General features: G+C 39.8%; 1 protein-coding gene across 1 annotated transcript in view; it reads right to left on the bottom strand.

Annotated features, from left to right (window-relative positions):
• Positions 1 to 14,375, bottom strand: part of nrxn1a (neurexin 1a) — a 155,400-nt gene that overhangs the window by 36,475 nt on the left and 104,550 nt on the right. The window contains exons 13-18 of the mRNA XM_055229329.1: positions 11,214 to 11,336; positions 10,200 to 10,581; positions 9,028 to 9,218; positions 5,779 to 5,952; positions 3,666 to 3,785; positions 1,106 to 1,287 (exon numbers count right to left, since the gene is read on the bottom strand). Of these exons, the coding sequence (XP_055085304.1) occupies positions 1,106 to 1,287; positions 3,666 to 3,785; positions 5,779 to 5,952; positions 9,028 to 9,218; positions 10,200 to 10,581; positions 11,214 to 11,336 (1,172 nt within the window). The remainder of the gene's footprint in view (positions 1 to 1,105; positions 1,288 to 3,665; positions 3,786 to 5,778; positions 5,953 to 9,027; positions 9,219 to 10,199; positions 10,582 to 11,213; positions 11,337 to 14,375) is intronic.

A 14,375-nucleotide genomic window follows, 5' to 3' on the forward strand; every position in this document is an offset into this window, starting at 1 on the left:
TATATACTGTATTTTTTATGTATTTATTTTATTTTTTTATTATACAGGGAGATGCAATGAGACTCAGACTCTCAATTTCACTGAAGTTCTGTTCAAAATATAGAATAAATACAAACTAATAACGTATATAAACAAGTATATAGGTCTTTAAAACATTAAAAACAGGAGCAGGTGTGAGTTTACATGATGAAACCAGATTATTAAATTGCATTTGTGGCATTTTAAAGCCCAAATCCAGCTCTTGATGTAAAGTTTCCAGCTCCCACAGATGAATGCTGTCATTGTGTCCTTGGGCAAGACACTTAACCCTCCTCGTCCCCAGTGTCTGTGTTACACTGGTGTATGAATGTGTGTGTGAATAGGTGAGTAGTTCCTTCATGTAATGCGCTTTGAGTCTTGAAGGTGGAAAAGTGCTGCTTAAATGTGACCGTTGACCTTCCAGCGGGCTTAAAGGGTCCGATCTGCTACAAACTCTTTACTAAGGCTCATTTAAGTGTAGTTCGTTGTTATAAGTGTTACCAACATTTAATTAGATTCTCTTTACGATAGTCTCTGTGCACAGCAGCGCCCTCTACCTCACTGTTAGCGTCACTACTTCCTGTCCAGTTTTATCTCTATGAAATTTTTGCAGAGTCACGCTAAAATGAATAACTATTAAAAGATCACACAATGGACAGGGAGCTGTGGATGGGTTAGAGGTCAGGGGTCAGAGGTTGGGATCAGGCAGTGAACAGGGAGCTGCAGCTGGGTTAGGGGTCAGGGGTCAGACAGTGGACAGGGAGCTGCAGGTCGATGCCACTGACAACATGTTACACATTACACAAATAAAATGAATACTTCAGAGGACGCTTCTGTGTTTAAAAAGAATGGTAATGCTAATACTAACACTAATGCTAAGGCTAATTTTGAGGCATAATAAGTATTAAAACAGCACAAACTGAAGTATTCTATATATGCAAAATACCACGTAGTCTTTTTTTTTAAATTATGGCGTTTATTTTATATTTTAGTTAGTTTTGAGACGCAGTGAGCTAGCTAGCATGCTACTGTGCACAGGGCCTTTTTCGTAACAATCATTCCAACAGTGCTCAGATGAAGCCCTTACTATCTGAAGCTGTAGGTAGTCCCCGAGCCCCGAGGCGCTGTCCACCCGGAGGAGGATGGCGTGCTTCTGTTGGGTGCTGAAGCCCAGAGCCAGGCGGTCGGCTCGGGTACTCGGGCGCTCGTTCGGGGGCCAGGTGTAGATCACCACACCCCCGTCCCGTCCGAAGATGTACGTGGTCCCAGCTGGAGAGACAAATACAAGCATTTAGTACAAAAGAATCGAAAATCAGATACTCATTTGAGCGAGTATCGATATTAAAAATTCCTCCTCATTCACAAAATAGAAATGAACCTTTCCCGAATATGTGGAGCTGTATCTTTCACAAGTATAAGACACATAGACTAATATACGCCCATGGACCACTATCAAACCTACCTCGACCACTGAGCACTTTTCTCTCTCCTTTCACTTTCCTCTCTTTCCCTCCTCTCTGTCTTTTTTCACTCCCTACCTTCCATCACATTCTTTATTTCCTCCCCTTTTCCTCAGCTTCCCTCTGGTCCTCCTCTTTCCTCTCCCTCCCTCCTCTCTCTTTCTTCTTATTCTTTTCCTTCCTCCCACTATCCCTCTCCTCATCTCCCCTCTATTCCTCCTCTTTCCTCCTTTCTCTCCCTCTCTCCTCCTTCCTCATGGTATCAGATTTGAACAGGGCTGAAAACTAAAAAAGTACTTTTCACATGATTTGACGGGTTATTTTTTACCCCTGACTAAAGTTTTCGAGTTGAAGCTTCGGCTTTGAGCAAACAAAAATAAACACACAAAATTAATAAGAAAAATAAGTAATGGATTCGTATTGTTACTGTGACCAAAATATGTCTCATTTTTAACAAATTAACAACACCTGTGTGAAATACTTTTACATTTTTAGGTACCTAAATACTTTAATAGATTTTTTCATCCGATACTTAACTTTTGTAACTTTTTACCTCTGTATCTGTACTTTTATTTAAGTAACAAAATTGAGTACTTTATCCACCACTGTCTTATAGTACTACTTCTACAACTACTACTACTACTACTACTACACATACTCCTATTTTTGGTATAACAGCAGCGACCACACTCCCTTTACCAGTACAATCTTTACGTAACTTAAACCTGCTTCTAATGTTTGAATATAAATAAGTATAAGTGTAAGTGTAAGTATAAATATAAGTATGAGTATAAGTATAAGTACAGAGCGTGTGTGTTCTATTGCCCTTGTGTGTGTTGTTCCTTTTGCTTGTCAGACTCGACAGATGCCAGCGCCCTCCGGTGGCAGCTTCGGATAAATACACTGACGTTGATTGATGGGAACTGGAGTCTGCTTCCTGGAACTCTTTTTATTTCAGGCTATGGTGTAATAAGTATGTCATTGTCCAAACTTAAAGTGGACCTATTGTGCTTGTGTCTCTATAGTTATAATCTCTGACACACGTGGATCTTTATGTTATAATTTGCACATTTTAAATCACAATATTCATCTAAAACGACTTAATAAAAGAAACAATTCCGCTGACATTCATGTTAGAAAACTGTGGTGTCCAATGGGAGCTGAAGTCGCCGTAAACGTCATCACAACAAAGCGCCGCATGCTGTTGGCGCCCCCTATGGATAGCTGCACATCACACTAGCGAGCAGCACATTTTCATTTTCATTTGTACAAAAATGACTGCGCGACACTTCCAAATCCTACGCGCATCACCCATAAAGAAAATAAAACTGGAGAAGGAAGTGTGTACCTCTCAGTGGGTGTGTAGAGGTGGAGTTGTGTTTTGTTTCATTCACACATGTAACTCTTTATTATTAGTCTGTCTACATCTACAAAGCTCAAAATGCTCTGTTCCACCTTGTGATGTCATGAAGTGGTAGTTTTCAAGTTAACAGCTCCTTTTCCCTTAGGTTCAGTCCAGATCGGCAATTCCAGGACTGAAATTATCCAAATGATTCTAGTGAAGGTGTGTGGAGTTTAAAAACACAGTGGAGCACTTCCTGTATTACCAAATGACATCACAAGGTGGAACAGAGTGTTTTCTGTTCCGCGTAAATATGCAGGGTTTGTGGGTTAAACGTGTGAATGAAATAAAACACAACTCCAGGTCCGTTTCTGACAAGGAAACAACATTATAACAGAGAACAGAAAATAGCGTATACTACTTTAAAGTGGAAACTTTAAAGTAGTATTCGATTTTTCCCCATGTATTTGACCAAAATGGGCCTCATGCCAGTACAGATACATTATAAACACAGACACAGCTCTTGACGTCAAAATAAGTCTCCTGTGTACTGTCTGCATCTAATTAGAAAGATTTTTTGTCATCAGGAAGTGCACATTGGCATGCTAGCTGTTCAAATTGTTGTCTTCTGTATGTATATATTATAGAATGTAGAAAAAGTTGAAATAACAAAAACACTGAATGAGAGGGTGTGTCCAAACTTTTGACTGGTAGTTTATGTCTACCAATGCACTACTACAACTACTACTACTACTACTACTACCTTAATACAAGAACTACTTCAACCCTCTACAACTCAAAAAAAAAAAAATAAAATAAAAATACAAGAACTGTAATAAACTCACCATCATTACAGAGCGGTCCGGCGTATGATGTCATGCTGCAGTCACAGGTAAACCCCTCCCACTGCTGCAAACACACGCCCTGATTGGAGCACGAGTCCTCCTGACATGTGGTACTGGGACCTGCAGGGGGCAGAAGAGAGCAGAGGTAAGAAATGCACCAGTTTAAGCCACATAAAATGGGATATTTTCAATTTGTTCAGAGCTCAGATATGTCAGGACAAGATGAGACATACATGGCCATTCACACAAACAGTGACTCCCTCTTTTCCTTTTGAGGAGAGAGTCAGGCTAAATTATGGACTTAAAGTAACCTAAAAAAATGGATGGTTCAATTCCTGATTGATGTTGTGTATTGTTGTGTCCATGAGCAAAGCATTTATCTAGAGTCCCTCCTTCATGTACCTCCTCTGCACCATCACTGTGTCTCCTCTATACCATTACCAATCCTCCTCTATACCATCCCTGTCCGTCCTCTGTACCATCACTGTTCCTCCTCTGCACCATATATTCACTTTCCCTTCTCTATACCATGACTGTCCCTCCTCTGCACTATATACTCACTATCCCTCCTCTGTACCACATATATAAATACACTCCTCCTCCTCTGTACCATATATTCACTGTCCCTCCTCTGTACCATTACTGTGCCTCCTCTGTACCATCACTCTCCCTCCTCTATACCATGACTGTCCCTCCTCTGCACTATATACTCCCTATCCCTCCTCTGTACTATATATTCACTGTCCCTCCTCTATATCATTATTGTTCCTCCTCTATACCACATATATAAATACACTCCTCCTCTGCACCATATATTCACTGTCCCTCCTCTATACCATAACTGACCTAAATTTCATCCATCTTCAAACTGTTTATATTTTCATACAGTATTTCATCAGAAGACCTTTAAACAAGAAGTTATGAGGATTTTAAACTGCAAAAAAAAAAAAGCCAAAAGTTAAAAAACATGCAGGTGAAGTTTAATGAATGGGTTAGGAACAAGAAAAAAAAAACTTAAAATAAACAAACCATTTTCAAGTTATATCTAAAATATTATTATTATCTCAATACTCCAATACCAATCTCTATTTCTTGTGTCAATACAACACACAAACACAAGGCTAAAGTATTGAGTATTGAGTTTCACTACAGGATCACGCAAAACATGCTAGCATTCAAATCAGGGCTATGCTAGCGTCACTACGGTGGCTGGGAGAGGACATTTCACCTCAGATATTTGGGTTTTGATTACTGAAATCCACACAACACGTAAATAAACAGATATTCAGGGGTTTTAGGCACGTTTTGGAACTTTTTCTCATGCAAAGATCTACCTTGCAAGTCAGCTTTCATCAATGAAACTTTAGCCAGCCAACGAAAAGCAAACAAGCCGGTTAGCTGGTTAGTGAGTGAGAAAAGACGGAACAGACAGAGCGACACAGAGGACGAATACAGCAAAATAAAACTACAAAATAAAAGACTGTAAGAAGTTAGTGAGTTAATTTCAAAATAAAAGCATGGGTTGAATGGATAAAACAGCCATGAATATGTTGATAAGTTTTGATAGTGTGTAAATTTGTGTAAGAAGAACACATTAAAGATGGCAGACCTAATCCAAGGCACTGGTCTGACCTTGCAATGGTGAAAAACTGACTAAACCAAGAGTAAATTGTGTCTAAATAGAACTAAACCAGGACTAGACCAAGACTAAATTGGGACTAAAGCAGGACTGAATGAGCGCTGTATCAGGAATAAAACAGGTCTAAAACAGGACTAAAGCAGAACTAAAGCAGGACTAAAGCAGGGCTAAAAGCAGGACTAAATCAGAACAAAATCAGAAGTAAATCAGGACTAAATCAGGACTAAATCAGGACTAAATCAGGATTAAAGCAGGGCTAAAACAGGGCTAAAGCAGGACTAAAGCAGAACTAAATCAGGACTAAATCAGGCCTAAATCAGGCCTAAATCAGGCCTAAATCAGGACTAAAGCAGGACTAAAGCAGGAATAAAGCAGGACTGTCCTCCACCTCTGTTTTAAACTATAGGGATTCTAGAGAGTTGTGTTATTATCACGTGAACCAAACCTGTTATTTGCATGTGCAGTATATCGTACCTTCACAGCCCCTCTCCACTTGTCCCATGGTTGCTAAGGCATCGGCGAGCAGGTCCGGCAGACGCCCGTTCAGGTCGACGGTGGCGAGGCAGCCCTGGAAGCCCTCCCGAGAGTGCACCAGTTTGGGCAGGTCCCGGTACATTTCCTTGGAAACGCCTCCGATGTACAAATCACCTGTGGAACAAAAAAAAGGCAGCGTTATTGATACTTGCAGTGACGTTACGCTAGGGGGTTCTACATGTATGTCTATGGCGGAATGTTCAGTAGCAACCACGTGACAAGATCTGAAAACTGAAGACAAAATGCAGATTGGATTTAAACAGCACATTTTCAGGAGTCTTTGATCAACACGAGTGTTCATGGCTCTGTTTAGGAGTTTGATTTTACATAAAAAGGGGAGAGTGACTAACTGAAAAAATTGTTGGCTAATGCTAGCTAGCTTCTGAGTGTGTGCTATTTGAGATGGACTTATTTAAGCGCACATATCATCTCAAGTAAGCTCTTTCTGGTCAGTTAAAATAAAGTTCCCATTAAGTCTAACTTGAGTAACAAAGCTTCAGACAGAGTAGTGCTTTCTGTTAGCATCACACCCCCAGGTAGTATCAATACTAAAAGCATAAAAGGTGGATTATGTAACTTTTTAGTGGACGGTCCGCCACCAAAATGTATGTATTTAAACCTCCTTTGGATTATTGACCCTATTAAATGTATCTATCTCCATGGAGAATCTAGGCCAAGTTACGGGTCAGGTCTATGGAGAGCCAAGCCCGCTCACAGTAAGAATGCATGTTTTTCAAAGTAATTTTTAGAAGCAAATTAATAAATGGAAGAGAGAACAGTTTAATGCCATACTTTGGAACATTCCAGATGAAGAAATAACATCTCCAAAAAGAAAGGAGGTCACAAAAGAGCAGAATTAATATAAGTTCTAATTTTAAGGTCATGATCTTTATTGGGGGCGACGGTGGCTCAGTTGGTAGAGCGTTTGTCCTATGATCTGAAGGTTATGCATTTGTCTGTGAACCACAAGGTAACTGGTTCAATACATGCCCAAGAAGATACCAGGCTAAACATGCTAACATACTTCCATTGCTAACTCAAAGTACAATGGCATAAATTGTATAATGTGAAAACTTAAGAATGAAAGAGTAATTTTAAAAAAATGAAATAAATAAACAACATTTTAAACTCTAAATACAGAACTGTCCTATTGGCTCTGCACTAAACGGTTTGCCAACGTCTGGAGCAAGTAAAATACTTTCTTAAGCTACAAATAAGAATGAAATGGTTCATTGGATTTTTTGATTTTTTGAATATTATAAGAAAATGTAACAGAACCGAGACTTATTTCATTTAAACAAATGTACTTTTTTCTATATTTTTCTTCTGCATAATCGATTTGGGACTCTTGGTCATTTTCTCACTGAACGACTTAAAGATTAACTTCCTGCTCATGATCAAAGACGCTGCGGAGCGAGGCGGCCATTTTGTCAGCCCCTAATGCCCACTGTCACTATTGATCATCTCAGTGATTAGTTTCTCTGTTAATCAATTATTCATTTGGCTGAAGTGTCAGAGGAGTTCATGTGAGAAATAACTCCGCAAATGCAAACCAAAGCCATTTTACACTTACATAATGTGGGATACTATCAGCGGTGGAAGAAGTACTGCATTTTGTTACTTAAGTACAAGCACAGATAGACGTAAAAAGAGACTCGAGTAAAAGTAAAAGCATCACATGAAAAAGCAACACTCCCTCTTTAAACTGTCCGAAGTTTAATCAAGGTAGTTTATTTCAGTTTTTCACCATTGCAAGGTCAGACCAGTGCCTTGGATTAGGTCTGCCATCTTTAATGTGTTCTTCTTACACAAATTTACATATTATCAAAACTTATCAACATATTCATGGCTGTTTTACCCATTCAACCCATGCTTTTATTTTGAAATTAACTCACTAACTGCTCCAGATTTGGACGTCATAGCGACCAAAGAGCCAATCCGGAGCGAGGTTGTTGAAGGTAACACCCCTTCCTGCCCACGCCGCTGGTTTATCAATCAAACCTAACCTAAAGCTCGCGGTTATTAATGTTCATATTTCAATTTACATTAACCTGATAGTGAAATAAAAACACCGGGATCATGTTCGGGTTAATACGAACATTTTAAGACCGAAACGACGAGTCTGATAGCAGCAGTTACAGAGAGAGGGGCCACAGTTTTTCAATAAAAGTGAATTGGAGTCAGAGTCGATGGAGCTGGAAGCGCGCAGGTTAGCTATGTGTATTTATATATACAGTCTATGAACACGTCCATTACACCAGTTCAAAAAGCACACTTCGAAACACACTTTAGACATGAATAATTGATATATAATGTTTAATGTGTAGCCGTTTGCACAGAGCACTCTCCCACTCTGCTCTGTGCTTAACCATGACCTACTTAATAATGACCCACTCAGAGCTTAACACACCGCCACCAAAGTGTAATCACAGCTCTGAAGATAACTACACTTAGGATACAGATTTGAGCTGTTTTTAAGCAGATTTTGGTTGGTAAAGTCTTCCTTTGCCTAAAATGTTTCACAGTACAGCATTAAACATATCCATCTGCCAGTCATTTCTTTATATTTCATTTTATTGCTCAAAAATGCCTCGGAAAATACACATTATTATCATGAGCGGGCCTGAGGAGTTTAATGCCATACTAAGGAGCATTCTAGACAAAGTATTAACATCTCCATGGAAACAAACAGCTGGTTCCCTGCACCAAAAAAGTTTCGTAATAGTGTTTTGGGTTTATAAACTACTTTGGGGAACCAGGCCTTTCAAAATCAAAGGTTACTATAATATTTTAAACCTTTTGACGCATATACATTTGTTTAGTTTATTTATTTATTGCAATATGCAAACTAGATAAACTTTCACTAGTTAAAGGTGCACAGTGGAACTTTTTCATGTCGGGGACCCATCAGTGCTTGTTTCCATAGAGATAGAACTGCTTTTTTTCACTGAGATATAATAACTTTGCCTGAAATGTTTCACTACTAAATAAAAAAAGCTGATCAAAACAAAGAAACAAACAAAAATATTCTGATATTTATTCTGAATTTGACTATTTTACTTTGAATTTTCACTTTTAAATTGTCTGACTGGCGTTAGCGTCTTGAGCCCCATCTTAAAAAGGCATAAACCATCATTTGCAAGCTAATTAGACCGAGAATAAAACATGTTCCATATATTTCCCGTTTACCTTTGAGGTCCAGGTTCTTGGCGCCCATGGTGGTCTGAGTGGTGACTTTGGTGTCGATCTTCACCACGTGCAGGTTGTTCGTGTCTCTGGAGATGTGGACGTTGTGCCAGTGGTTGTCGTTCAGGGGAGAGTTTGAGTTTCCTTTGATTAAATGAGCCCCGTTCCCCAGGTCTGAGATGTAATGCAGGTAACTGGAGAGAAGAGAGGACGAAGACAAAAGAGACGTCACACTAGGGTAAAGAAACGGTGAAAGTAATTGATATAGACTGTTTAAAGAAGTGGACTAAGTGAGTGTGACGTCACCCACAGCGTTCGGCTCCAGTCAAATTAAGCTCATCGAGGCTAGCAATTTGGAACCGAGTTTTGCATTTGGAAATCCGACCACGAGTATCATAGCAACCAAAGAGCCAATCTGGAGCGAGGCTGTTGAAAGTAACGCTCCTTCCCACCTGCAACCCTGGTTTAGCCGCGGGGGTTAGCATTGCTGTCAATCAAACCTGTTGCTAATGCTAACGGGATCAACCATGGGGAAAGTAGGCAGCTGATTTGTCTGTTATTAATGTCCATATCTTGATTTACAGACACAATAGTGAAATAAAAACCCCAGGATCATGTAGAGCGGGTTAATACAAACATTTTACGACCAAAATGATGAGTCTGACAGCAGCAGTTACAGAGACAGGCCACAGATTTTCAATAGAAAGTGAACTGGAGCCAGAGTCAATGGAGCGGGAAGCCCATTCTCACTTCTTATTCGAAACGCAGCAGCTAGCATGTTAGCTATGTCCATTTATATATACAGACTATGTAGACGAGGGGGACAAACGACTTCGTTGCCCGTGATCTTAGGGGCCTAGAAATGGACCTTCTTCTTGTTAATTCATATCAGAGGGGGGGCCCATGTGAGGTCTCTTACCCCAGGCCCCCAAATATCTGTCAACGGGCCTGACTGCAAGCATATGCATTTTTCCATCCCGTATTTTATAGAGCTTCTGTTTTGAGTTGAGTTTTATATAACGAACGCTAAATTTGAAATGACATTTAATGAACGTTATGGACTAATTCGGTTGCCTTGTATATTTTTTGTATCCTGTTCTTTTTGTAACGATGAACAGAATAATATTTGTGTCTGAAATAAATAATAAATAAAATAAATACTATTACAAACTCACCCTTTAACCAGCTCCACCACAATGAAGTCGTTCCCATCTCCTCTGTTGAAAAGTATGAGTCCGTCCGGTGAGGTGGTCTTGAACTGCATGAACAGGTGCATGGAGTAATAGGCCTGCAGAGTGGGGAGGGTCACAAAACTGGACCGGGACCTGAACGTGACCGGGTCTGCCACGATGCTTTTGTAACCGATCACGGCGTTCAGCTCGCAGTAGTCGATGTCCCCGTTCTTACACAGGTCGATATAGGGCATGCCGTTGAGGGTGAGGCCTTGGAGGTGACCGATGAAGTTGGAGGGTACGGCGGGCATGAAGCGCTTTTCCGTCACGATGCCAGTCTCCACGTTGTGAAACTCCAGCTGGGTGTGGTCGCCCGCCATTTGACCTGGGTAAACTCAACATGTGAGGGCTAGGGACAAACTTAAACGCATCGCAAAACACAGTAAACATAGTAAATATAGCAGTAGAGGATAAGAGTAGTAGAGGCCACAGTTTTTTAATAGAAAGTGAATTGGAGCCAGAGTTGATGGAACTGATGATCACTTCCTATTTGGACCACAGCGGTTAGCAGGTTAGCTATGTCCATTTATATACAGTCTATGATTTAAATAGATTAAGCAACAGATGTTCTGCCTCATTTGAAATTAATAATTCAACAAAACGCTGGGCTATATTTTAGAAAATCTCATGTATATAAAACTATTAAATAATAAATATCTACTTCAACTTCTACATTTGTGCAACGTAGGTGAAAATAAACTTTTGTATAAACTGAAAACCATTATGTAGTGTGTATTTTGTGTGTTTTGAGTTGTGTGTGTTGTGTCGTTTGTGTTATGTTTTATGCGTTACCTTTTGACAGGCGGCAGGTCGTCCACTGTGTTTGTGTGTGCTGTGTGTTGCGTGTGTGTTGTGCGTTGTATTTTGTGCGTTACCTTCGACAGGCTGCAGGTCGTCCACTGTGAGCTTGTGTTGTGTGTTTTGTCTGTGTGTTGTGCGTTGTATTTTGTGCGTTACCTTCGACAGGCTGCAGGTCGTCCACTGTGAGCTTCAGGCTCTTTCCTCGCCGAACGACTCTCACCGTGTGCCATTCGTTATCATTGAGGGCAGAACCAGCAAAGATGGTCTCTGGACCTTTACCTACACATATAGTCCAGGAGAACATTAACCACAAGCACGAGGAAACGCCAGGATAGACAGAACACTGAGCAGAGAGAGAGGAGAAAGAAAAAAGGGAGAAAGAAAGAGACAGATCGAGAAAGAAGGAAGGAACGAAAGAGAGGGACACTGCAAAAAACAAAATATACATACATGGGTTAAAAACGCTGGAATTCTGAATAATAATCTGGATTTGTTGACTATTTAAAGGTGTACAACGTCGCTTTACACTTGTCTACGTGAAGATAGAATTGCATTGCCTGAAATGTTCCACAGTACGGCATTAAACATTCAATTACAGGTGTCTTATTGCTTGAAAGCATCACGTGTTCTGATGGTGAGTGGCGTCGCCTCTCCACAGATCTGACCTGTATCTAGGCCGGGCGATGTCACTTGCTTCTTTCCATGGAGACCTAACTGCGTTGCCTGAAATGTTCCATAGTACGGCATTAAACGTGTCTTGCATTCATTCAATTAGAGGTGTTGCATTGCTCCAAAGCGTCTGATAAAACATGCTTCCTGATGGTGAGTGGCGTCGCCTCACCACAGATCTGACCTGTAGCTAGGCCTGGTGATGTCACTTGCTTCTTTCCATGGAGATTAAATAACTGCTTTGTCTGCAATGTTTCACAATACAGCATTAAATGTTCACTCAATCCCATGTGTTTTGTTGCTCGATAGTATCTCATAAAACATGCATTCTGACGGTGAGCAGTGTCACCTCTCCACAGATCTGACCTGTAGCTAGGCCGGGCAATGTCACTTGATGGTTTCTATGGAGATATAATTGTGTTGCGTGAAATGCTCCACGGTATGGCATTAAACTTATTTTGCATTCATTCAGTCATTGGTGTTTTACTGCTTGAAAGCATCTGACCTGCAGCTAGGCAATGGTGATGTCACTTGCTTGTTGCCATGGAGATATAACTGTTTAATGCCATACTATGGAACACTCCAGGTATAGCAATGTAGGAGATATATATATATATATATATATATATATATATATATATATATATATATATATATATATATATATCCTACATTGCTATACCTGGAGTGTTCCACAGTATGGCATTAAACAGTTATATATATTAATATCTTTCTGTGGAATAACATGTTTGTTTGTTTTTCATATTTAGTTGAAAAATTATGACTTATGAGACTTTTTCATGGCAATTTGACAAATCCAGTTTACAAAATAGTCAAAAATAGTCCAACTAGTGCAACAAACTGAACAAAAAGTACTAAACTAAACTATATAGAATTAATATTCTGAATTCCAGCCATTTTAAACCATGCAGATGTTTGTTTTTTGCAGTAAAGAAGCCGGGGAGTTTAATGTAAAGGACAAAATTGGTCAGATTGGGAGAAGAGTGAAGAGAAGGGAAAGAGGAACGGAAGGGAGAGAGGGAGAGAGGAAGGGAGGAAGGACAGGCACTCACTCAATCAGACACATATTTGAAGAGGAGACAGAGATGGACAGATAAAGTGAGGCTATAATGGAGGATGACGTGGGTCTCCAAAATGGCGCCCACGTGGTACGACCCAAGTGGGAATGAACCAAAATGATGAGCAGCTACTTCCCACACAATAGAGAAATGACTTTACCATTTGCATGTAAATACACAGGGATTCACTACTGCACTGCTGGAATACTGGATTACTGTTCACTTTATTTTGAGATTAAATGATCATATTAAGATTATAGATTAAACGTCCTATATTACACAAAACTGACTCTTGTAGCTTTAAGTTATGATATAATGCTGATACCTCCTCAAAAACAGACCTGGCGTTGTGTTTTGTTACATTCACACATGTTTGAGTAACACTTAGTATATTAGTCTGTTACATCTCCAAAGCACAAAATGCTCTGTTCCACCTTGTGATGTCATGAAGTGGTAGTTTTCAAGTTAACAGCTCCTTTTACCTTTAGTTCAGTAGAGATTGGCAATTCCAGCTTTGAAAACATCCAAATGATTCTAGTGAAGGTGTGTGGAGTTTAAAAACACAGTGGAGCACTTCCTGTATCACCACATGACATCACAAGGTGGAACAGAGTGTTTTCAGTTTGAGAGAAGAACTCAGCCTAAATATTACATTAGAACAGAGATCAGAAATGGCATCAAACAGGCTCTTTAAGCTGGGTCCTGCTTTAAGATTAAACAAATTAAAACAAGGAAAAAAAAAAAAAAAAAAAGAAGTTTTATGTATAGGACTTAAAAACATATGTGAGACAGACTGAACACCAGTTTCAGGCTTTGTTAAAAAAGTTATTTGGTATACATGAGAATACCAAGAAATAAAAATATAAAATAAAAAAATATAAATAAATAAATAAATAAATAAATAAATAAATAATGATAGGTGATAGGGTGAGGAGCTCGGTCACACGGGAGGAGCTCGGAGTAGAGCCGCTGCTCCTACACGTTGAGAGGAACCAGCTGAGATGGCTCGGGCATCTGCTCAGGATGCCTCCTGGACACCTCCCTAGGGAGGTGTTCTGGGCTTGTCCCACCGGGAGGAGGCCCTGGGGAAGACCCAGGACACGCTGGAGGGACTATGTCTCTCGGCTGGCCTGGGAACGCCTTGGGGTCCCACCGGAGGAGCTGGAGGACGTGTCTGGGGTGAGGGAAGTCTGGGAGTCCCTGCTTAGATTGATGCCCCCACGACCCGGCCCCGTATAAGCGAAGAAAATGGATGGATGGATAAATAAATAAATAAAAATATAAAAAAAATAAAATAAATAAGCCAATGATTATTAATAATAATAATAATAATAATAATAATAATAATAATAATAACTGTCACATTCAGTCTCCCTCCTCTGTACTTGCCCAAATGATCTCTAAACATCTTCTCTAATCCTTATTTTATTTTTCACATAATACAAAATAAATAAATAAAAATAAAGATAATAATAATAATAATGTACATACCACATATGAATTCACTCTCTCTCCTCTGCACTTGCCCAAACCACCTAACCCTTTGTTCTTTTCCGATCCTTCCTCTCCC

This window comes from Periophthalmus magnuspinnatus, chromosome 19 (assembly GCF_009829125.3).
Source record: "Periophthalmus magnuspinnatus isolate fPerMag1 chromosome 19, fPerMag1.2.pri, whole genome shotgun sequence".
NCBI classification, from domain to species: Eukaryota; Metazoa; Chordata; class Actinopteri; order Gobiiformes; family Gobiidae; genus Periophthalmus; species Periophthalmus magnuspinnatus.